This window comes from Phallusia mammillata, chromosome 1 (assembly GCF_965637545.1).
Source record: "Phallusia mammillata chromosome 1, kaPhaMamm4.hap1.1, whole genome shotgun sequence".
In the NCBI taxonomy this organism is placed as follows: domain Eukaryota; kingdom Metazoa; phylum Chordata; class Ascidiacea; order Phlebobranchia; family Ascidiidae; genus Phallusia; species Phallusia mammillata.
Genome location: NC_137252.1, coordinates 31,968,635 through 31,991,191, shown reverse-complemented (window position 1 = coordinate 31,991,191; position 22,557 = coordinate 31,968,635). Strand labels below are relative to the sequence as shown.

General features: G+C 33.3%; 3 protein-coding genes across 4 annotated transcripts; all 3 read left to right on the top strand.

Moving 5' to 3' along the window:
- Positions 1-312: 312 nt before the first annotated feature.
- Positions 313-9,043, top strand: LOC145209572 (protein NLRC5-like). Its single transcript, XM_080079885.1, has 14 exons — positions 313-415; positions 747-848; positions 920-964; positions 1,390-2,697; positions 2,953-3,012; positions 3,329-3,573; positions 4,226-4,387; positions 4,627-4,788; positions 5,189-5,350; positions 5,583-5,744; positions 6,290-6,451; positions 7,193-7,354; positions 8,171-8,332; positions 8,648-9,043. Exons 1-14 carry the CDS (start codon positions 325-327, stop codon positions 8,678-8,680), a joined length of 3,018 nt encoding a protein of 1,005 aa, XP_079936011.1. The 5' UTR covers positions 313-324; the 3' UTR covers positions 8,681-9,043.
- A 443-nt stretch (positions 9,044-9,486) lies between these two features.
- On the top strand, positions 9,487-15,355 carry LOC145214550 (cytochrome P450 3A11-like). Its single transcript, XM_080083105.1, has 15 exons — positions 9,487-9,681; positions 9,958-10,069; positions 10,173-10,222; positions 10,442-10,538; positions 10,765-10,844; positions 11,292-11,426; positions 11,496-11,562; positions 11,701-11,791; positions 11,919-12,043; positions 12,330-12,399; positions 12,851-13,011; positions 13,073-13,161; positions 13,817-13,954; positions 14,256-14,412; positions 14,788-15,355. The coding sequence occupies exons 1-15, from the start codon at positions 9,611-9,613 to the stop codon at positions 14,875-14,877; spliced, it is 1,533 nt and encodes a 510-aa protein (XP_079939231.1). The 5' UTR covers positions 9,487-9,610; the 3' UTR covers positions 14,878-15,355.
- A 646-nt stretch (positions 15,356-16,001) lies between these two features.
- On the top strand, positions 16,002-20,716 carry LOC145214560 (cytochrome P450 3A31-like). 2 transcript variants are annotated; one of them, XM_080083124.1, is made up of 15 exons: positions 16,002-16,178; positions 16,542-16,653; positions 16,962-16,993; positions 17,194-17,290; positions 17,509-17,588; positions 17,718-17,852; positions 17,920-17,986; positions 18,126-18,216; positions 18,303-18,427; positions 18,504-18,573; positions 18,785-18,945; positions 19,010-19,098; positions 19,217-19,354; positions 19,887-20,043; positions 20,178-20,716. In XM_080083124.1, the coding sequence occupies exons 1-15, from the start codon at positions 16,108-16,110 to the stop codon at positions 20,262-20,264; spliced, it is 1,512 nt and encodes a 503-aa protein (XP_079939250.1). In that variant the 5' UTR covers positions 16,002-16,107; the 3' UTR covers positions 20,265-20,716. The 2 variants fall into 2 exon arrangements, with proteins under 2 accessions (XP_079939250.1, XP_079939243.1); XM_080083117.1 differs by having other exon boundaries at positions 16,003-16,178; positions 16,962-17,011.
- The last annotated feature ends 1,841 nt before the right edge of the window (positions 20,717-22,557 follow it).

The following is a 22,557-nucleotide window of genomic DNA, read 5'->3' as shown; positions in this document are numbered from 1 at the left end:
ATTAGTATATTTTTTTAAGTTTTCATGGCTCATTCAGTTGGCATAACACTCATTGTAATATAAGGGTGTAAGTGTAAGTATTGAAGTTTGAAATTGTAATGGTGGAAGTATTTTGCTTTGTCACATGAGGCATAACTACAATGAGCTGAATTGACTTCAGTCATTACATTTATTTGCATGGAAGAAATCAGAAATGCACATAAGTATTAGTTGATTTTTAACAAACACTTTTACACTAAACATAAGTACAAACAAATTGTGTTGTTTCTACAAGCGTCAAATATAACCAATCTATATTTTGATCAGGTCGGTAATTATTATAAAATGGACAAAGCTTATGGCAAACGTTTGTGCATTAGAAGTGATGCTGATTCTAATCAAGAAACTTCACATACAAGTGCACAAGCTATTACAGGTTATTATTTCAAAGTTAAATAGCTTAAATTATAGAATAACCAATAAATAAAACTGACTAAAAATGCTGGTTTTCTGTTTCTTACAACAACATATTTCTTGTGTGTCTTATTTTTCTTATGCTTTGTTTGGATTTGTTATTTCAAAAAAACATGGAAACTATTCAGATGTTGATATTTCCTTTCTATCATTGTTACAATAGTTTAGGTAAAAGAAAACTTAGCTTTTTGGCACTAAAATTTCTTATGCCAGTCTAGAACAGTTAAACTTACATGGGTTATTATACAGTTTATGTCTGAGGTGTTGGGAGGTAAATTATTTGTGTTTATTAGGGTCAAGTATAAGAAATGTGCAGAATTTTGATTTGAGAGAAGCGAACATACAAGGTGCATCAATAGTTGGAGTTCAAGGAGTTGTAAATCAAAACAACTATTGTAAGTACATCTGTATTATGGCAACTATAACCATTAAAAGGAATTTTTACCCAAAAACCATTTTTTCAAAGATAACACACCACCTGCAAAACAATGTCCTGATGAAAATAGCAAAGGTAAAGATTTTGGTAGTTTATATTCTTTTGTTGAGATGCATAATCTCTGTTACTTGCATGGAGCAGGGTGGGCAAATACTGATCCATGGCCTGGTGTTGCTATATTCAAAAAATAATGTAGGCTAAACATAAAAACTGTGCTGGGGTGGAAGTACCTTATTGCAGCAAATTACCACTGTGTCTTTCACTACGTCAACACCATGATAACTAATAAGTTGTATTTAATTTGCTCCCACTATCATTCTACTAAAAGCAGTTGCTGTTTTATTGAAGGTCGGTGGGAAAAAAGCCAGACCTAAACTGGTCCAAAGCGAAAAATGATAAGGTTGTTGGCATAAAGTACAGTTAGGTTTGCCTTATTCTGATCACACAATTCTTTATTGGTTTCTGCTTTTTTTAAATATTTTACACATCATTTTGTTTAGTTGCTGCCATTGAGAAGCACCAACATGAGCACCTGAATGGAATCCCAGAGAGTGTTGTGCCATATGATAAGGCAGTAAAACAAAGTAATCTCCCTGTGGTGTATCCAGGAATGCACGACTACAAGGCTTATGGGGAGGAAGAGCTTCTAATGGAAGATAAATTTGTATCTTCCACACAGCAAGAAGTTGTTGATCTATCATATGAGCAGCCGGTTTACTTTGACGAAATTCTAAACCTAGCCTCAACAAAAAAGTTTATTGCATTAATTGGTCCACCTGGTTCAGGAAAAACTACGCTTTCCAAAAGATTGGCAAAGTTAAGTCAACCAAATCAATCTGCTAAGTTTCTTCTTAGGTTCATGGATCTCAGTTATGATGACCGCCTCTCTTACAAACAGCTTTTTATTGACTATCTTTGTCCCGAATTGGATGAAGAAACAAAAGAACACTCTTTTCAATGGATATGTCAAAATCCAGATAAGTGTGTCTTTGTCTTTGACGGCTATGACCAGGCCACCTGGTCACTTGAAAACACAAAACCACTCAATGTATCCTATGATACACCTTTACAAATTAAGCAACTAGTAGCTAATCTTTGCAACAAAAAGTTTTTTAAAGAGTCTTTGTTGATATTTACGTCTCGTCCCCACACGATACTTAAAATTCCCTCAGATCTTCGCCCAGATGTCACAGTTCATGTTGATGATCTTTCAACTGATGACATGATAAAGCTGTTTAAAGCATTTGCAGGAGAAAATGCAGATGAATTGTGGGAAATTTTAACCACCAAGGGACCACAGTTGTTTAGTCTTGGCCACAACCCTTTGCTGCTACAATTCATCATTTTTGCCATTATACACCAGGGATTAAACCAAGTAAACACCATTACTGAGGTTTTCCAAGTTGTTTTAGAGCACCTCAGATACTCTGAAAATGCTCGTGGCACAGATATTAAACAACTGTGGAAACCACTTGGTAAAATGGCATATGAAGGCATGCTGCGGGAAACGGTTGTTTTTACCATAAAAAATCTTACAGATGAAAATCTTGATGCCACTGTTGTCCAAGATGTAGTCATATCCTTTGTTCGTAACATTGGGTTTCCAACACAACGCCTGTTTGACGGTGACCAGCTCTTTTACTTCTCACATCAAATGTTACAAGAGATGTTGGCAGCCAAGTACATTAGTGATTACATGCCAGATGAAGAATATCCCAAAGTCCTAGAACAGGTAGCTGAAGGAGGCCATTGGTCGATGGTTCGTCGATTTCTGTGTGGATTTTTACTAAAGGCCAAAAATGAAACAGGTGACTTGACATGTTTATGAATGGTTTCTTACATTTTATCTGATGGTACAACTTTTTTTGCCTTAAAGCTGTTCCAACCTGATAATTTAACACTGTATATTTTGGTCAGTTAAAAAAATTCCATTGCAAAATTAAGCCACCTATTTATTAGTCACTTAAATGTACTAAAGATGTAACAAAATGTTATGTGCGGAAGTTAATTTCAAACTAGGCACGTTTTGCTGCATAAGTAATCATGTTTTGTTGTCTTGGCAGAGAGATCTTCAACTCTTCTTCATTTGCTGACAAAGAAGCTGGAAAACTCGCAGGGAGCAGGTATGAATTTCCCAACATCTACGTAATCTGTAAACTTGCATTAAAAAAGCAAGTAGGAGTGAGTAAAAACTTCGATGACTCTGTTTGTTTATGTACTGAGCAATTATACTAATGGTTGGTGAACTTTTAGACTAGATTAGATGTGTCTAATATTTTAAACTTGACCGTTTGGAGTAGATATATTTACATGTTATTATATGGGCTTGACCTTGTCTGTCCCTAAAAAGAAAGAATTCAACATATCAAGTCTCAGCACTTAACAAATACTATTCTAACTTTCTGGCCATGATTTCTAACTACCAATGTATATTTTTAGATTTGCTTGAACTGGTGGTTGATTTACAAGAATGTAGTGAAGAAGTGGTGGATTTATGTGCAAAGCATGTCCCTGCCAAAATTAATTTTGCTGCTATTCCAATTTCATTAAGTGCAGCTCATGCCTTGTCTCAGATACTTCCAAAGTTGGATCAAACTGTTGAAAGGTTGGATCTACAGCACTGCAATCTAAAATCTGATGCTATGAAGTGGATTTGTGAGGGAATACTTAAAATGAAACATGAGGTAAGTGTCACGTTCCTGTGCTCGCTAAAAAGTGAGTTTGACTTTCTCAGCAACAATGTCTTGGTAATCTGATCACAATAAACCTTTTCATGATTTCATTTTCAATCAAACTTATTTGACTAAAATGAAACCAAAATATAAAGAGTAAACGAGCACAAGCTACACACCACGAGCCACTTTATACTGATGAGACAATACTCCATGATAAGTTTTCAATGAAAAGGCATAATGCAGCTAAATAAAACACCTGAGCAGTGCCATGTAGTAATGAGTTAGTTTAACCAGAAAGGGGGTACTTTTTAAACTCCTGCAACACTACAACAAAGTATACCTTGCTGTGATCACTTCCTACAGGTAAAACAATGGTTGCTGCACTGAGTGAGCAGGCAACTCAGTAAATGCCAAATTTCTGCAATGCTGTAGTTGATTTGTTGTTTGAACAAAATCTTGTTTTACATCTTTTCTGGTTTTACCAAAACTGAAGGAACAGGATTTTGTTACACCATCTGTACAACATTGCAAACAAATCTTTATGTACGTGGTTCCAAGTATAAATTTACAATTATACACCAAAATATGAAAAACTTGTCATGTCAACATTATGTTTGCACAAAACACGCTTGGTTTTTCTCAGATACTTTTTGCATTACAGATAAAAGATCTTGTTTTGGGTGGAAATCAGATGGAGGATGATGGTTTAGAGTATCTAACAACTTGCATGGAAAAAATGGAGAAATTGGGCCTGGCAGAATGTGATATTACTTCCAATGGCGTTCAAGTAATAAGCAGAGGACTAAAAAAGCTTGCTGTTCCAGTAGGTGTTCGTAAAATTACTACCAAAAACTATAAACACTAATTACAATATGTGGCATATGTTAAACATACTATTAGAGTGTTGTTATATATAAACACATGTGCATATTTAGATCCAACCCTTGTACACCCATCTGAGATCAATTGTATAAAGGACAGAAATTTACCAACAACTTTCAATGATGCAAAATTTGTAAAAATCTGTAAGATTTGATAAAAAAAAGTAAGTTTTAATTTTAGATGAAGACACTTGACTTGCGTCAAAACAAGATAGGAGAAAGGGGTGTCATGTTTCTATCGAGTGACTTAGACAAAATGGAAACATTGGAACTAAGTGATTCAATCAGTTCCAGTGAAGAAGTTCAGATTTTGGCTGAAGGAATTCAAAAGCGTGCCATTCCTGTAGGTTTTGTTTAGGCGAATTTTGTCTATACCTTTACTCATGCAAACTTTTGTTTGATAACTTTAGATGGGTTTTGAAATCCTTTAATATTTAGTTATTTTTTCAACCAAAATGCAATGCACAAACCATAAATTTTTAAACTTAAAATTATTGCATACAATGTATACTTTCTTTTGATATGATATAAGTGCGAATAGAGTATGGCTTGTGTTTTTGCAAGTCAACATAGTGTTATGAATCTCTGCCATATTTTTTGGTTATGCATGCATGGTTAAAAATGTTGTTCTTGCAAAAATATTACTATGTGACAGGTTTGCGTTTCTAGGTAAAAATAAACCATTGAATTGAATTGAATTTATAAGGTCAGTCAATAATAAATTTGTGTTTTCTGCATTTCAGTTAAAAAAGCTTAGCCTTAGTGGTCATGTAATAGGGGACAAGGGTGTGGAGTATCTTGTCATTTGCTTTGACAAGCTTGAAGTGTTGGTGCTGTTTGATTGCAATATCACATCTGTTGGAGTTTGTACAATATGTAAAGGACTCAAAGCACTCAAAAATCCAGTATGTATTTTTTTGATGAAAGTAATTTAGCTTAATCGTACTAAAGGTACTGTTTGGTATACCTCAAGGAATAAACATCTTTATGTTTAGAGTAAAATTTATTTTTTTAGTCTTTGTTAAATAAGGAACTCTATTTTTAACTTTATGACAGAAACCAAATAATGCATTTGTCTTAATTTTTAAACTTAAAAGCATTAAGCCCAGGTTTTCTCATAATAATAATGATTTGCAGATGAAGCTTCTCGGCCTAGGTGAAAACCAAATAGGAGATGATGGTGTTGGTCATCTTAGTGCTTGCCTGGACAGGATAAAAATACTAAGTCTTCCATCATGTGACATTACTTCAACAGGTTTTCGTTTGATAAATGAGGGCCTTACAAGACTTTCTGATCCTGTAAGCATTTTTGTTTAATTCTCATAAACATTGTTCTGTGTTATGATGGTCCTGATTTTTTTTACTTTTCAAAAAACTTCTATTTTTAATACTTTTTAAAAAACTTCCCAACAAAATAATCACTGCAAATGGGCAGTTGCAAAAATCTGCAGTACAGCATGATAGTGGTAACATGATTTTTTTCTATTTGGATTAGTAGTTCGTTACCTGTGGGTATTTTCCCCCAAGGGTTGTTTGATACTTTTAAAAAGGTAATTACGTCTTCATTTTTTATGACATCATAGTTGGTAATTTCATTTTTTTGATATGGGGTTCAATGAATAATCAAAAGTTTTAGGACTACTATTTTACATGATTTTTTACATGAACCACCATTCAACTACACTTATGCAAAGGCTGTCATGTGCACCAGCTTAAATATTGTTTTACTGTCTGTTAAGTAGTTTGACTTGTTGATCTGCATGTTCAAGTTCATTAATCAGTTAGAAACAAAAATGTAACAAGTGTGAACAGTTTTTTACAGTGTGGTATCAATTTTGTTTTAGATGGAAGAGCTTGATTTAAGTAACAATGAAGTGGAAGATGAAGGCATCAGTCATCTAACATGCAACTTTGATAAAATGGAGAAGTTGGTGCTGGCGAGCTGCAACATTACCTCAATAGGAGTTGAAAAAATTGCTGATGGACTCAAAAAACTTGTTATTCCTGTAAGTATTCTTGAGTTATGTTGATTATTGCATATACCAGGACTACCTAACTTCAAAGCCCACTCTTATCGCTTGGATACAATAAATACTATGTATGTTTCTGGCTGTTGTTGTTAAAAAAAGGCTTTTTCAGTAAAACTATTTTTAGTGTAGTAAGAAAACACCTTTCTTCTATAAACCCTGTTTTGTGTAATGCAAACCTAACACTGTTTTTTTTTACAATATTAAATGATCCGTTTGGGAATAATTATTTACATGTGCATAATTATTCCCAAACGGGTCATTTAAAATTTTTGAACGGTAATCACATCATTAATTATTAGTTTCAGGAGAAGGCATAATTGATAATTATTTTTTTGTATCAGGGGTCAATGAAATTCAACTCATCTGGTTGTTTTCCCATGGGTAACAATAATGAAGTTTAAGAACCACTATTTTACATGATAAAAGCCGATGTCAATGGAACAATCATTTAACACTTTTGTTCATATACAATAGCTTACATATTGTCCATTTGTCTTGTGGTTTGGCCATGTTGTTGCACTTATTTTTTCTTGCTCCTTTTTCCTTGTTGCACTATATTCATGTGTTTTTTTTGCAAACTTGTCAAATATTTTGACTGTTCAAGTTCAAGATGTTCAAGTTTGTTCATTTGAAAACAGAAATGTAACAACATTCAAGTGTCTGAGGGTTTCTTAGAGTTTGGTAAAACTTCGTAGATAATAAATTTTGATTTTTCAGATGAAAGAGCTTGATTTAAGTAACAATGAAGTGGGTGATGAAGGCATTGGTCATCTAACATGCAACTTTGATAAAATGGAAAAGTTGATGCTAGGGAGCTGCAGCATTACCTCAATAGGAGTTCAAAAAGTTGCTGATGGATTGAAAAAGCTTGTCACTTCTGTACGTATTCTTGAATTATGGTAATTAATGCATACACCACACTGCTTAACATTTTCCTACAGCCCATTTACACTATTTCTTATGATAAAGAGGTTTTGCCCACAAACATAACAGGAACAAAAACAATGTAACATCTGACGCAAGCAAAAATTGCCTGTTTATGTCTGTTTCTGGCTGTTGTTTAAAAGCAGTTTATGTTGTAACTGAACACCTCCAATAGGGCTTATTCGGTAGTGATGGGACGATATAGTGTTTTTTTAAGGTGTTTTGGGGGACCGTTTAGCGGTTTCCCAAAATTTGGACTTGCAACTACAACTACAGTTTTTGGTATTTAAATGAAACACTTGCGGTCTCTTAAAACTACTTAGCGGTCACCCAAACCAAACCTTAAAAAAAACCTGCTACCATGTGATAGCGAAAAAGATATACGTAAACTGGCGGAACTTTTTTCCAATTTTGTGCTGTCTGAAGCAAATATTGGCATAAAGCTGCCCCTATTCTTAGGGTGCAAATCGTCCTTCGGTACTCGCACGTTGGTATCGAAAACTGAGACAAAATATTTCGATACCCAGTATCGATACCACTGAAATCGTTTGATACCATCAATACCGAGTACCGGGTGCTCGTCCCATCACTATTAATCGGTGAAACTATTTTTAGTGTAGTATATATCTGACACCATACTTTTCTTTTACCCAGTTTTAAAAATTAGTTTTTGTGTAATGCAAACCTATGACTTGTTCATTTACATGTAAAAAGGTGTAAAGTATTATTCAAATTGCTTTTAAAAAATATATTTTGCTCGTGTTTTAACAGATGAAAGAGCTTGAACTGAGTGATAACACCATAGAGGATGAGGGTGCAAAACACTTAACAGATTGTGTGGACAAGATTAAGAAGCTCATTCTAGGCCGCTGTGAAATCACTGATGTTGGAAAGCAGGCAATATATGATGCACTTCAAAATTATAACCTACCTGTAAGTATTTGTAACTGTGCAGTCAAAATGAGTGAGGCTTGTACACTAGAAGCCTGTATCTATTTTAAGACTAGGAACCATAAACAAGATTACATTCATCTGTAAACGAATCTTTGGTGAAAGATTGTTTAAGTTGGTATTCAAAACTACTCTGTGCCAATTTGAGGATTGTAGATGAGTTAGCCCTTTCGAAGGATTTTCCCATTAATGTAGGGTTTCAATTTGGTATAAAATCTTCAAATCAGTATATTAGGTGATAAAATCTGGGTAAATTGATGTGTTATACAACCCATAGATTTTACTGTTTGTTTGCAGAGCTCAACGGTTGATTTTGAAGAAGATGAGTAATTGGATGGGTTTCGGCAGAAAAATCTGTTTTATGTCTTATTCTACACAGATAATCGGTTACATTTAAGTTCTTTGGCCCTAAACCACGAACTCTTACTTGGTTTAATGTTTCACACATCATCCACGAATAGCAAAAAAGTGAATTCAATCACAGGAGACAGTACCAAGACATGACAAGAATGCATCTTTTAGTTTCATGTTATTTTCCTATCTTTCAAAAAAACTGTTTATCCTTGTTATGCATTTATTCATGTGATTACTGTGCTGTGAAGATATTTTTTTAACATTATGTGAATTTTATTTTCTAAAATGGACGTTGTATATCGTTTACAGTCGCAATTTAGCATTTTAATACACTTTTTGCTGTAACTTCGCATAGTGAACAATTGTAGTGACACTGCAGATCAGTCCAGAATGGCCGTTTTAAGTTAAGGTAGAATGTGCCATGGTTTAACGACCACAGCAGGGTTTTATATTTAACCTAATAACAGAATAAAACATAAATCCATTGAATTTGTTCACATGTCTCGTCAGTCGTCATAGCAACGATGTTAACAAATTTGCCGAAGACAACGTTTCCAGCACTTAACACAATGTCAAAGACAAACGTTTGGGAAAAAAAGCAATTTTTTAAACCCTACAAACTAAAATCGATTCAACCAATTTAATACGTGAAATTTACCCCAGAAGTGAATTCGCAAACAATCAACTGTGGACAAATATGCGTTCATTGTGAAAATTCGCAAGAGCAAAAAGTAATTACTTAGCTGTTATACCTTTAAAATTTCACGCATCGTTGGCGATCACATGGTATGACGTTGTTTGTAAACAGGAAGTGAGCTTTGCACTTTGCTTTGAAGCTGTCACGTTTTTTCTTCGCGTACAAAACACATTTGGTTTGTCAGTCGCCGGTTTGCCGTTTAAGACAATATGTATAGTCCTTTGGATGTACTGTCGTTGGAAACATGGATTTTACTAGGAACAGTTTTCCTATTTGCAAGGTAAACTCAAATTTTGGTTTTTAAACTTTTATTTTTTTCCGTCGATTGTTAAATCGCTTATTCAAAGTGGTTTAAATATTTAGCTCACCTTTACCTGGAAATCTGCAAAACAATTTTGTTGTGTTAACTTATTCACACAAGAGTTAGCATAATGTGGAAAAACTGCATTTTTTGAATAGTTGCACAAAATTGGTAAAAAATGCTTACAGTCACTAACACTTTTCTTTTGTGATAATCTTACAATTTAGTTTGCCATGTGTTTTATTGTTTTACAAGGTACTACGTGAACAAGCAGTTTGGGATTCTCAAGAAGTTAAACATTCCACATGATCCTCCAAGCATTTTAAAAGTGGGAAATCTAAACAAATTTAAGAAGGATCCAGACTGGGTAATTTTCTTTACCATTTTGACCAAGTACACAAGCAGAAAAATGTTACCAAAGAATGGTTAAATGTATTTAAAAAAGTTAAAACCCCAATCTTTTTTTCCAGTTTTTTAAGGACACTCTTGAAAGAAAGAAAAAACATGGTCCAATATTTGGGTATGCATGAAAAAGTTGTCCATTATTTAGATCATTTTGTGTTTTGAATTTGAAAAATAACAGTTTCGAATTTGGAAAATAAAAGGTAACAACTATATAAAAATAATAACACCACCTGTGTCATGAACTTCTGAGCTGTTGGGCCATGAGAATAAATGGATTTTCCAAACAATGTTTTTGAAATGTTTTTTTTTTAACAATTTTATGCCTTTTTTATAGGACTTATTTGGGATTTAGTGTGCGGGTTGCTATCCTTGACCCCCAAATCCTAAAACAAATTCAACTGAAGGAAAGTGAAATCTTTCGAGATCGACAGGTAAAATGAATGATATCACAAAACATGTTTGTTTGTGACCTTTTAACAGCAAACAAAAGTCTAACTTGTCATGTTTTTGACTTTACTAACATTAAAATGGGAAATTTAACTCCACTAGGATTGAATAGCAAATTTTTTGGAAAGCTGGCTGGCTGATACGGGCATATTGTGATCAATTTATTAATTAAAGTTATTAAAATATAAATTGTTGATTTTCTTATCTTAGCATACGTTTGGTCGAAGCGGTGGAAAAGAAATGAACACAGCTCTAACAGCAGCAATGGGTGACCGATGGAAACGAATCAGGTGTGGTCACTGGCTATAATTTTTCTGCATACTGAAAAACAGTTACAAAGCACTTTTTACTACAAACACACTACTTCATTGGTTCCTACTGTGGGTCAAGAACGCATTAGAATGAAAACTGACCTAAGATAATATTTTTTTTCTTTTATACTGTTGAAAAAAGCACTTTTTATTTTTTAAAAGTTTGTAGCATGTACTGAGCCACAACGTAATAGAGTTTTGGAACCACTTTTCAGAATTGGAAAAAGATGGGCATAGCAGGCCTGCAGTTAAATCTTGCAACAAACAGGCTGAGCTCAGCAGATCTTAACGGACTGTTTGGTGACAAAGAATAACAAAACAATCAATTGTATGAAGCATTAAACAATTTCGTAAAAAAAAAAATTTCAGCATTCATTTTGTGTTAAACTATGGAAAGTCATTTTAACCACAGATTTGTGGACACAGAACTTCACTCTCTCCAGTATTTTCTACTTCAAAGCTGAAAGAGATGTTTGGCATTAAAGATCATTGCACTGATAAAATGGTGGAAAACCTTAAAGAACTATCAAACAAAGATGATGGACATTTCTTACCAAAAGAGCAAGTTTAACACAGACGTTGGTGAAAAAACATTAGCACATTTACAATGTAACATATTTTTCACTTTAGTGTTCTTGGAAAACTCTCTCTGGATGTTATTTGTTCCTCAGCTTTCAATGTTGATATGCATACACAGGTGACATGCATTTCAATTTTTTTATGTAATGGCCTGGCCCTATCTGTTTGTTCAACTTAAACCCTTAATACTTTAAGCTCTTCTTACAGTTCTATTTGTCATGCTGCTTCATTACCAAGGCCTTGTTTGTTTGTGCAGGATTCCAATACAGAAGAATCGCAAATGTTAAAAATGGGGCGAAAACTTTTTGACATTAGATTAGGAGGATCAATTATGTTTATGTTATTCAGTAAGTACAATTGCTAAAGTTATAGTAAAGACATAGTTTCATGCTAAATCATTGGTATTTTTATTGCTACCAGTTTTCCTAAATGTTAGGAATTTTTGTCTAAGCTGATCTTTTTATTTGTTTTAAGTGTTATTTCCTTCTGTGGAAAGAATTGCAGAAATGTTTGACTATTCAATATTCCCAGCCGAGTCCATTAGATATTTTGCTGGTCTGGTTGACGCTGTGATAAAAAACAAAGATTGTGATAAATCGGTAAGATATAAACTTGGGGGTAGTTTTTTCTGCTTCTTTTTACTACTTCCGTAAATATATGACAATATAATGATGTAAGAATGCCGACAAAAACTTTTGAAGTTAGGGTTGATGCTTTTTAAGAATCTAAAAATAATCACCCACTTTTATACTGATTCACATAAACATATGTCTATGATATTAGTAGGTCAAATGGTGTGCATATTAAATCAGTAACAAAAATGTACAATATATTAAATGGAAATATATAGGAAAGCTATGTTTTTAGTTTAAATGTGTTCTGTAGAGAGTCGATCTGATGCGATTGATGTTAAATGCAAAAATATCAGAAGAAAAAGCTAAAACATCTGAAAAAGGTAAAACCAAATACAGACAAAACCGGTTATTCGGGATGGTTTAGTAAATCCCAAATGGCCGTCGATCATTTGTTTAAAAAATAAGTTGGTTAACTGCAATTTTACTGTGTATACTGTTTGAAGAAAATGCAGATAGTCGAGAAAACCATTCAATCGTGACAAAATGCTCGGCAAATTGTAATCCTGATGAACCGGTTTTGTTGGTTCTTGCCTATTATGATTTAACTATTCTTAATTATATACAACTCTTTTAACAAACATTATTTTGGGAAGACAAAACCAGATAGTGCTCAGGGATCTGAAGAATTGTAAATAAGTTGGGATCTGAATAAATTTTAATGTTTAAAGTTTGTGTTGACGTCTAAACTTTTAAGAACATAATGAATCTGCAGTTTTCAAGGATTTATTGATGATGAAGTAAAAAAACAACTTTGTGTATGACATGTTTCAGGCCTGACAAGAAACGAAATAGTTGGAAACAGTATTCTGATGATTTTAGCTGGATTTGAGACCACTGGAAATACAATGTTGTTTGTGATTTACAATCTTGCAGTTTACAAAGATGTACAGGAAAAGGCACGCCAAGAAGTCGAAGAAGCTGTTGAAAAACATGTAAGGTGTCAAGAATTTGCTTATTTTGTTGCCAACTTATAACACAATGTTTTCCTGGCAGGAAGGACTAACATACGATGCAATTATGAGCTTAAAATACTTGACTCAATGCATCAATGAGACACTGAGATTGTACCCAGCAATTGTTGTGTGAGATACATATATTTTTTGAAATCTGCCGAATGTTTTAGTCACAAGTTTAACCAATCAGGAATGTAACTGCTGAAAAGAAGTAACATGGTTAAATTGTATGCTAATAGTGATCACATACACTTTAAACCAGGGAGTCAAACCCGAACCCGCGAACCGGTTTGAGCGGTTAATTTCATTGAACCCGAACCGCTAATTACGATTTTCTAAAAACCCGAACCGGAGTTGAACCCAATATTTTGTTTGGCGTTGGACCAAACCGAACCAGTAAAAAAAATATATTTTGAAATATATTGTGATTTTTATCAAAACAGCACATGAAGAATACACGAGATAACACAAAAATAACAGTGCACGGGCAAAATTCTTTTGGAGTTTGGTAAGGCCAGGTAAATGATAGGTAGAATTAAACTAAAACGAATAAAAATTTGAACCGATTCAAAAACTGCAAACCGGTTCGGACCGGATAATTTGCCCAAACCGGAACAAACCCGAACCCGAAAATGTACATTTTTAAAAACCTAAACCGAACCCATAAAAACAAAACCAAGTGAACCCGAACTGAACCTGTATGACAAGCGGTTCGACTCCCTGCTTTAAACTCAAAGTCAGAGTTAAACTGGGGCAAGATTTTAATAAAAACTTTTTTTCGCAGAAACTCTCGCTACTGTGAAAAAAAGGTGACAATACAAGGAGTCACAATTCCAAAGGATTGCCACATAGAAATCCACAACTATGCATTTGGGAGAGATGAGGAGTACTGGGAAAATCCAACACTGTTTAATCCTGACAGGTGTGACTTGAATATTTTTTTAACTTGTAGCGCTAGGCACAGTTTTCCATTACTCAGGTGTTAAACTTTAGTTATAATGAGTCTAATATAAACCAAAACATATAAAACACAAGTATTAATAAAATCTTGGCTACTAACAGCTAAAAACAAATTGAAAACGTTTTTTACACACTGAAAAATTCTCTCAAATCTTGCTTTTAAAAAGAGAGTAATGTTAAGTTTTAATGGTAAATGTAAAAGACTAAGAAAGCCGAATAAAATAACAAAAAATCTCAAGTTTATTTTATTTTTTTCAATTCAGAATGGAGGACATGAGTAAAATTGACCCTATAGTGTTTCAACCATTTGGAGCCGGTCCACGAAACTGTATTGGACAGAGATTTGCGCTCATTGAGATGAAAATGGCAATTTCCAAGATTCTGCTCAACTTTGAACTTGATACTTGTCCAGATACACCAGTAAGTGACAATAAATGCTTTGAATTCTTAACTTTGTGTAAAATTTTGTTTGTTAAGTGTGTTAGAACAAAATAAGTTAAAATACATGGCAGAAAAAATATGCTCTCTTTAATCGGTGTGTATACTTAGTTTTCCAATACACACACTATTATTCAACAAAAACATTACTGCTGGTGAGTTTATGTGTACAGAATACATCTTAGTGCACATGTTTTAACAATCTGTTATCATTAACGCAGGTCAACAGCGACTAAAATGTATTCTGCATACACAAGCTCTCTGGCAGCTACTTTTTGATAAAACTGCTTTCAAACTCTCTGTACAGTGTTTACACTATTATTTCTTAAACCAGTCAACATCTGAACTTTTTCTTAGAAACCACCCATTGATATCACCTTCAAAGCAAGTGTTCAGCCCAAAGAGAAGATCCCACTTAAAATCAGACGTCTAAAATCTTCAGAATAATTCCTTCGACAGTTTCTTGCATGTTGTTGTAAATAAACTTCTTTGTTTCATCAAGATTTACCACTTGTAAACTGTACTATATACTTGATAATGTCAGATATGTGATTGTTTTGCTTATTTTAAATGAAAAATCAGTTTGGCTTTATTTCAGAATCAGTTTTTACATTGTTCTACACTGTAAATAACACTTTGTTTAAATTATGTTTGTGAGCAAATTATTGATTATGTATGAACCTTTTTTTAGGCTATAAATATGCTACCTATGAATAACCAGTACTGTTATGATTAAATGTGAAAAAAATGTTTACAAATGCATTGTTTAATGGCATCTGTTGTGTAATGCGTTGAATGAAGTAAAGCAAGTCATTATGTGTGAAATTTTGTGCTGTAAAATACCTAATTATGGCACTAACAACTACACAATGCTGCTTTTACTTTCACCAGCAAAAACAAATAAAAATGTTTTTCATGAATGCAACTGCTGCTGTATTAAAGTTCCACTGAACGTTGCACAGCTATTTTCGGCTTAGTGAATATTTTAACGCAATTGTGCTGCTACGCTTTTGCGTGGCGAAATAAACTCAACTCAAGTTTTTGTCAGTTTAATTTAACCAGCTAATAAAACTCTTGACAGATGCAACCACCAACAGTTGAGAATAAAAAAGGCTAATAACATACCTGCTTAGTCTATCAGCCATGTACAGATTTGTGGTTGAAACAAAATATTCAAAGAAAACCTAAATAATCACAAACCAGATATAGGACCAAAAATTTGAAATTATATTAATTTAGGTTTTGTTGCTCGTGTCATTCAAAGATAAACGTATATACATTAGCCTTGAAACTTTTACTTAACACTTTCAGGGTTTGTCTCGTGTCAAGCAATCATTAGGACATTTTGCTTCCATTTTCGTATCATAATGACGAAATAAAAAATCAACAGTTTCTCGCTGCTTTAATGATTTTAGTTAAATAAACAAACCGTAGCATAAAGGCAAATCAACAACAACTACAGTAATTGGACTAGAACAAACCTGCTTCGTTCGCAATTGCTGTTTTGTCATTAAACGTCGAACAAATCATGTCTGGATTTTCTGACACCTCGACACGCATGGTTTGTGGTCACGTGGCATGACGATGTTTGTAAACAGGAAGTGCCTTTGCACACTGGCTTGAATCAAACACGTTTATTCACGTTTAGTGCGTTTTGCAGTCTTAACTCGTTGAGCAATGTATAGTCCTTTGGATATTCTGTCGTTAGAAACATGGATTCTACTTGGAACAGCTTTCCTTGTGGCAAGGTAATTTAAAAGACAAATTTGTTATTGCAGCTAATTCTGCTTTTTTGGTGTTTGAAAACTTGAAGTTGCAAAGTTAAATGCTTATAATGTGCGTTTTTGGCAAAAAGAAGCACTCCTCCAATTAGAGCGTGATTTACAATGTAAATGACAACATTTGATCCTCTCTTCTGGTAACATACACGTTTTTTTGTTTCTGCCTGTATGTGGTGCAATAAAAAAGGGTATGCCACATATTTAAAAAGTTAAACATTTGGTTGAGCAATTTAAATATAAATATGACAGCAGGTTAGCTAACATTAATCTCTGTAACTACCATACTAATCCAGTATTTCATTTGTTTAAAGTTTGTTTTTGTTTTACAAGGTACTACGTGAACAGACAATTTCAAATTCTGAAAAAGTGTAACATTCCACATGAGCCTATGAGCATTATGAAATTGGCAAGCCTCATCAAGGACAGAAAGAAACCAGATGGGGTAAAACTTGGCGAACTTTATAATAATATTAACTAGATGTAAGAGCATCAAGTCAATACTTAGCTTTAAAATAAGCTGTAGCGTAAAATTACATCAGTTGGTAATAAAATGGAAGCTCTGTTTAAATAAAAAGCTTTGCAGCTTTGAAAACTTTAAAACATTTTTTAAAAATTTGATTGTTTTGTATTGGACGTTTTTAAATTATTCATATGAAACGTATCATAGAATTGGTAAAATAGAAAACATTGGTTGATAAAAGCTTAAACTTTATGTATTGCAATTCTAACAACTATTATTTTTTGTTGCAGTATTTCACAAAAACTCTGGAAATAAAAGAAAAGTATGGTAGAATATATGGGTATGTATTAAAAAGCTCAGCAGTGTTTAAGAGAATTTTGTGTTTTTTGTCTTTTACAATTACAGTTAAAAGCAACATCATCGTGTACAATTTAAAAACTATAATGACATGTTGCAATACTACTACTCCTTTTTTAAAAAGGATTGAAACATAGCATTATAAAACCACGTATAATTTTGCAGCTATTATGTCGGACTTAATATTCGGGTGATGATTTATGACCCAGAGATTCTAAAACAAATTCAAATAAAGGAAAGTGGAATATTTCGAGACCGACGGGTAAAGTTGTATAAAATATGCATAAAAACAGTTATGTTTAAATATCATTTTTCCGATGTTTTTCCTATAAATTAATTATATTAAAATGGTTTTTATATTTATTTACAAAACAAAAACAGATTGTTAAAAAAATCTAAAAACTTTGCATAAAAAGGCAAATTAACCTTTAAAGTTTTACAACTGTACAAAATGTTGATGTTAGTTTTCTAAACCTTCAGCACACTTTTACTCGATGCGCTGGAAAAGAAATGAACACATCTCTGACAGCCGCAAAGGGAAACCATTGGAAACGAATAAGGTATTTGGGCAACAGCATTTTTTTGGTTAAAAACCTTTAACAGGCATTTAAAAAAGTGCAAATAAGATGACATACACTTTTAATGTTAGATAATTAATTATTGAGGAAAACCTTTTTTTTTTAATTCAGAACCACAATTTCTCCAATGTTTTCCATTGCAAAGATAAAAGAGATGTTTGTCCTGGTTGAAAATTGCACCGACAAAATGGTTGAAACACTCAATGAAATATCGACAAATGATAAGGGACTTTTTTTACCCAAAGAGTAAGTTTAACAAATGTTATTATCACAAAAAAATGTTTCATTTGTTATATTTGCTTTTCTATTTTAGTGTCCTTCACAAACTTTCTCTAGATGTTATTTGTTCATCAGCGTTTAATGTTGATATGCATACACAGGTACATGTAATGTAGTCTTAATGTTTAGTAGTAATGTATATGACAACTTGTTATAGTATTTTGTTTTTGCAAAAAGTCAACCATTTAGTTATATATAATGCCTATACAATGGCCACTGGTATAGTTTATTGTTTGGCAGGAATCAAAAACAGAAGAATTGCAAATGTTAAAAATGGGAAGAAAACTTTTTGATATTCAAGTAGTCGGATCAGTTTTGTTAGGGATGTTTGGTAAGAAAATTGTCAATACCTATATTAAGTATTTACCATTCTGCAAATCAAAATTTACATCGAAGTTTTATTATTGTCTTCCACAGTGCTATTTCCATCTCTGGAGCGAATCGCAGAGTTGGTTAACTATTCCTTATTTCCAGCCGATTCCATTAAGTATTTTGCTGGTCTAGTTGACGCAGTGATCAAAAACAAAGATTATGATAAATCGGTAAGAAAAAAATTCAAAATGTGGCAACAATGTGTGAAGCTTAGTTAATAAAGTAGCAAAAACTCTAATTTTGTAGAGAGCGGATTTGATGACATTGATGTTGAAAGCAAAAATATCAGAAAAAAAAGCCAAAACAGCTGAAAAAGGTAAAAAAATATTTACTTTGCTGTCACCATTGCCAATTAAAGATTGTCAACCCAGTGTTACAACCTAAAGTACATAATACAAATAAAAGTGCAATGCAAATGTACATTGACCCACAAAATACTTGAGAGAATAAAGAAACAGTTCAAAAATTACATCTTCAAAATTCCATGTAGCCCATATGCAAAATTATATCTCTCAACACATTTTCAGGTTTGACAAGGAATGAAATTGTTGGAAACAGTATACAGATGATTTTGGCTGGATTCGAGACCACTGGAAATACAATGTTGTTTGTGATCTACAATCTTGCAATTTACAAAGATGCACAGAAAAAGGCGCGCCAAGAAGTTAAGGAAGTTGTTGAAAAACATGTAAGGTGCCATAAATTTGCTGGCTTTCCTGTAAACTTATGATTATGAAATCTTTCACTTGCAGGAAGGACTAACATACGAAGCCATTATGAGCTTGAAATACGTGACTCAATGCATCAATGAGACACTGAGATTGTACCCAGCAATTGTTGTGTGAGATACCTGTTCAAATGACTTGTATTTTTATCAGTCTAGTATAAATCCAAAATAGTTTTTTTTTTTTTTAAATTCGAAATGGCCCAGAATCAGAACAAAAATTGCTGTTTTACAGGAACTCTCGCTACTGTGAAAAAGAGGTGACAATACAAGGAGTCACAATTCCAAAGGATTGCCACATAGAAATCCACAACTATGCATTTGGTAGAGATGAGGAATATTGGGAAAATCCAACACTGTTTAATCCTGACAGGTGTGACTTGAAAAGTTTCAAACTAATAATACAAGAACTAGTTCGTTATTGGGGCTAAACTGAAAAGTACAAGCCAGAACTTGCAATTTCAAAAGGCAAAGCCTCAAAGTTGGATTTATCAAAATGATATTCTGACACAACTGTGGCTACATGCAAGGTTTGCCCTTTATTTCCTTTGTTAAGTCCAAGCTTTGTTCAGGTAAACAATCTTTGTCAAGGTAAACAAAACACTTTAGCGATAGGAAATTTAAAGTAAGTCTTAAAGGCCCAACATTTCAATTTTTATTCATTTTACCTCATTTTTCTAAAACGCTAAGTGTACAATGGTTATGTGGCCCCATGTTTGCATACTTTTTGTTTCTAAACTTCCTTTTTTTGTAAATCAGGACTTTCACAAGAACAAATTTGTTTATTAATGACCTAGATAAGTAAAGACTGGGTACTTAGTGAAAACTTGTTTTATTCTACAATAAAAGAGTAGTAAATTCAGCTTGACCATCTAGTTTTTTTTAAAAAACTTTTCCTCATATAGAATGGAGGACATGAGTAAAATCAACCCAATAGTGTTTCAACCATTTGGAGCAGGTCCACGAAACTGTATTGGAATGAGATTTGCCATGATTGAGATGAAAATGGCAATTTCCAAGATTTTACTGAACTTTGAACTTGATGCTTGTCCAGATACACCAGTAAGTGTAAAAAAATCTGTTGCATAACCAATAAATAGTAAGAAATCATTATTTTTTTGAATTTATTTTCTAGTTTTTGGTTTAAGTATTCCACTTAATGAATGTTTGTAAGTTTATTAATTTTGTGTTTTTAGAAACCACCACTAGATGTTACGTTAAAAGCAAGTGTTCAACCTAAAGACAAGATTCCCCTCATTGTACGACCACTAAACGGAGAATAAACCGTCAAGTAATTCGAGTCATCAAATTTTCCAGCAGTTTTATGACAGATGTATTGTTACAAGTTTGAAACATTGTTGTTTTATTTCATCAGCATTTATGCCCTTTGCCTCACATTCTATTTTTGCACTCAGTACTACCTATTTGCAGTTTTATATTCATCCTGCCATACTACATGCTTTATCGTGGAACTTGACAGTGGAATTATGTCAGATACCATTTGTTCTCAGAATGCAATTTGTGTACTAACAGCCTCATTTTCTTTTTTGGGGGTTAAGCATTTTTTATGAAAGTCAGTTTGTGCAAAATAAAGTTAAAAAAGAATTTTTGTTTCATGATTTTTTGACGTTTTAAAGAACTATAAATACGACCTGCTCTATGATATGACGTTCAAATTTAAAGTGGGCGATTACGTATGATTTTGCTTAAAACTGAAATATATTGCTGCAAATAACTGGAAGTATATCAATTTGCCCCTGTATTTTTATGAGGACCCATCTCAAAATGACTGGCGTTCGAAGAAGGCCAGACTAGATGTATTGCACAAGTCTTATAGGGCCCAGGGTATATGCTGAACACGTGAATTTTAGTATTGTTTTGAAAGTTGTCTGTGCAGCTGTTATGACGACACAATGCTCACGGCACAAGTGTTTTCATTTCCGCTAAACTTATCAAAGCCATTTAATAGTCGCATGGTTGTTATAAAATCTGTAACGTTACCTACTACAGACGATTATATTAACACAAAATCAAATCTCTGCAAATGCCAGTACGATGTACGGACCTTTGGACATCTTATCAATGGAAACATGGATTCTGTTGATAACTGCTTTATTTATCGCAAGGTAAGGCAAAATCTGTGTGATAAGCCGTAACATATGGTTGATTAACTAAATGGATTTGAAAACCTAGCGAGTTTCATTGTTCTAGTTTTCAACCACTAGGTTAAATACAGCAAGCTGGTAAACTATGATTTTTGACAGAAAATAATGCCAACAAACAAAACCATAACTTTGATTTGAAGTAAACCAGCAGACTCGTCTTGTTTGCTTTTTTTCGGTGGGCACATTACGCTTCAATGTTTATGAAGTAGTGATGGCTTGAATCGGCTACATTATATTATCACCCAAACCGAATTTGCAACAATTTCCCAAATAAACTCGGCCGAATCACCGGATTATTGTGTGTTCACGCAAAGCCGTGCGCGACGCTTTAGAAATTAACACAAAAGTTTAACAGGAAAACAGTGGTATCTACTATCTACGACAGAACCTTTGTGTTACAATACGATCTTAGTTCTGTGGGTATTAAAGGTTGCCTCGGTCGTCGCTGCTACAACCTGCAAATGAATTACTGGTTTTTGTATAGAGTAGAAAAAACGATAATGGTTTGAAACACGATTTCGTGTTTTGTGCAGTTGGAACAAATCTGTGGTACGCAATTAAGAACAAAAAGGGAGCACGTTTGCGCTTTAAAATTAATTCATAATAGATTCGGTCACGCCGAATCGCAACAAGTTATTCGGTCAAAACCAGATCTTCAAAAAATCGCTGATTTGGCATTACTAATTGCTAGACCGATTATGTGGTTTCAACAACAAGTTTTAGACTTTAAACTTGATACTTGTCCAGATACACCAGTAAGTGTTAAAACATTTTTTTATTGTACTTTTATTTCAAGTTCATTTTAAATTTTTTTTATTATACCTTAATGTAAAATTACTTGAAAAAACAAAAAGTGTTAATGACATACATCTTATTTGAAAGCACTTTATTGCATTTTTAGAGACCACCAGTTGATGTTACCTTTAAAGCAAGTGTTCAACCCAAAGAAAAAATTCCACTTATCTTTAAGCAAATAAATTTAAAAAATTGAATAATAGCCTACTGAAGACTTTGATTTACCAGTGAAAGAATTTATTGGAAATTTTTTGTCATTACTTTTTATGCCTAAAATCCTCACTTATTTCCAGCTATGGTGCAAAAAATCAAACGTTTTTTAGTGTTAATAATTTGTGCAATATCTTATGTGTATAAAATCAGTCTACATGAAGTTAATGACTTTCCTTAATAATTAAAACCATGCTTTAGCATCGCAATTGGAGCAAACTAAGTGTTTAGCATTCTGGCGGATTTAGGTTTGCAAAAAAGTTTGTAACTTAATTTTTTTTAGCCCATTTCATACCCAATGACATTTTTTGTGAATGTGAAATATTGTTGTGTTCTTTCATAACAACTTAGCCAAAACCTTATTGGAAACAGTTTTGTGTCAGAATCGTGTATATTCCTAAACAAG

Coding starts and splice junctions, on each gene's coding strand:
- LOC145209572 (XM_080079885.1), top strand. CDS start 325: ATGGACAAAGCTTATGGCAAACGTTTGTGCATTAGAAGTGATGCTGAT. Junction 6,452..7,192: donor TCAAAAAACTTGTTATTCCT/GTAAGTATTCTT, acceptor TTGATTTTTCAG/ATGAAAGAGCTTGATTTAAG. Junction 8,333..8,647: donor TTCAAAATTATAACCTACCT/GTAAGTATTTGT, acceptor GTTTGTTTGCAG/AGCTCAACGGTTGATTTTGA.
- LOC145214550 (XM_080083105.1), top strand. CDS start 9,611: ATGTATAGTCCTTTGGATGTACTGTCGTTGGAAACATGGATTTTACTA. Junction 10,539..10,764: donor AAATCTTTCGAGATCGACAG/GTAAAATGAATG, acceptor TTCTTATCTTAG/CATACGTTTGGTCGAAGCGG. Junction 13,162..13,816: donor TTGTACCCAGCAATTGTTGT/GTGAGATACATA, acceptor TTTTTTTCGCAG/AAACTCTCGCTACTGTGAAA.
- LOC145214560 (XM_080083117.1), top strand. CDS start 16,108: ATGTATAGTCCTTTGGATATTCTGTCGTTAGAAACATGGATTCTACTT. Junction 18,946..19,009: donor AGGAAGTTGTTGAAAAACAT/GTAAGGTGCCAT, acceptor TTTCACTTGCAG/GAAGGACTAACATACGAAGC. Junction 20,044..20,177: donor ATGCTTGTCCAGATACACCA/GTAAGTGTAAAA, acceptor TTGTGTTTTTAG/AAACCACCACTAGATGTTAC.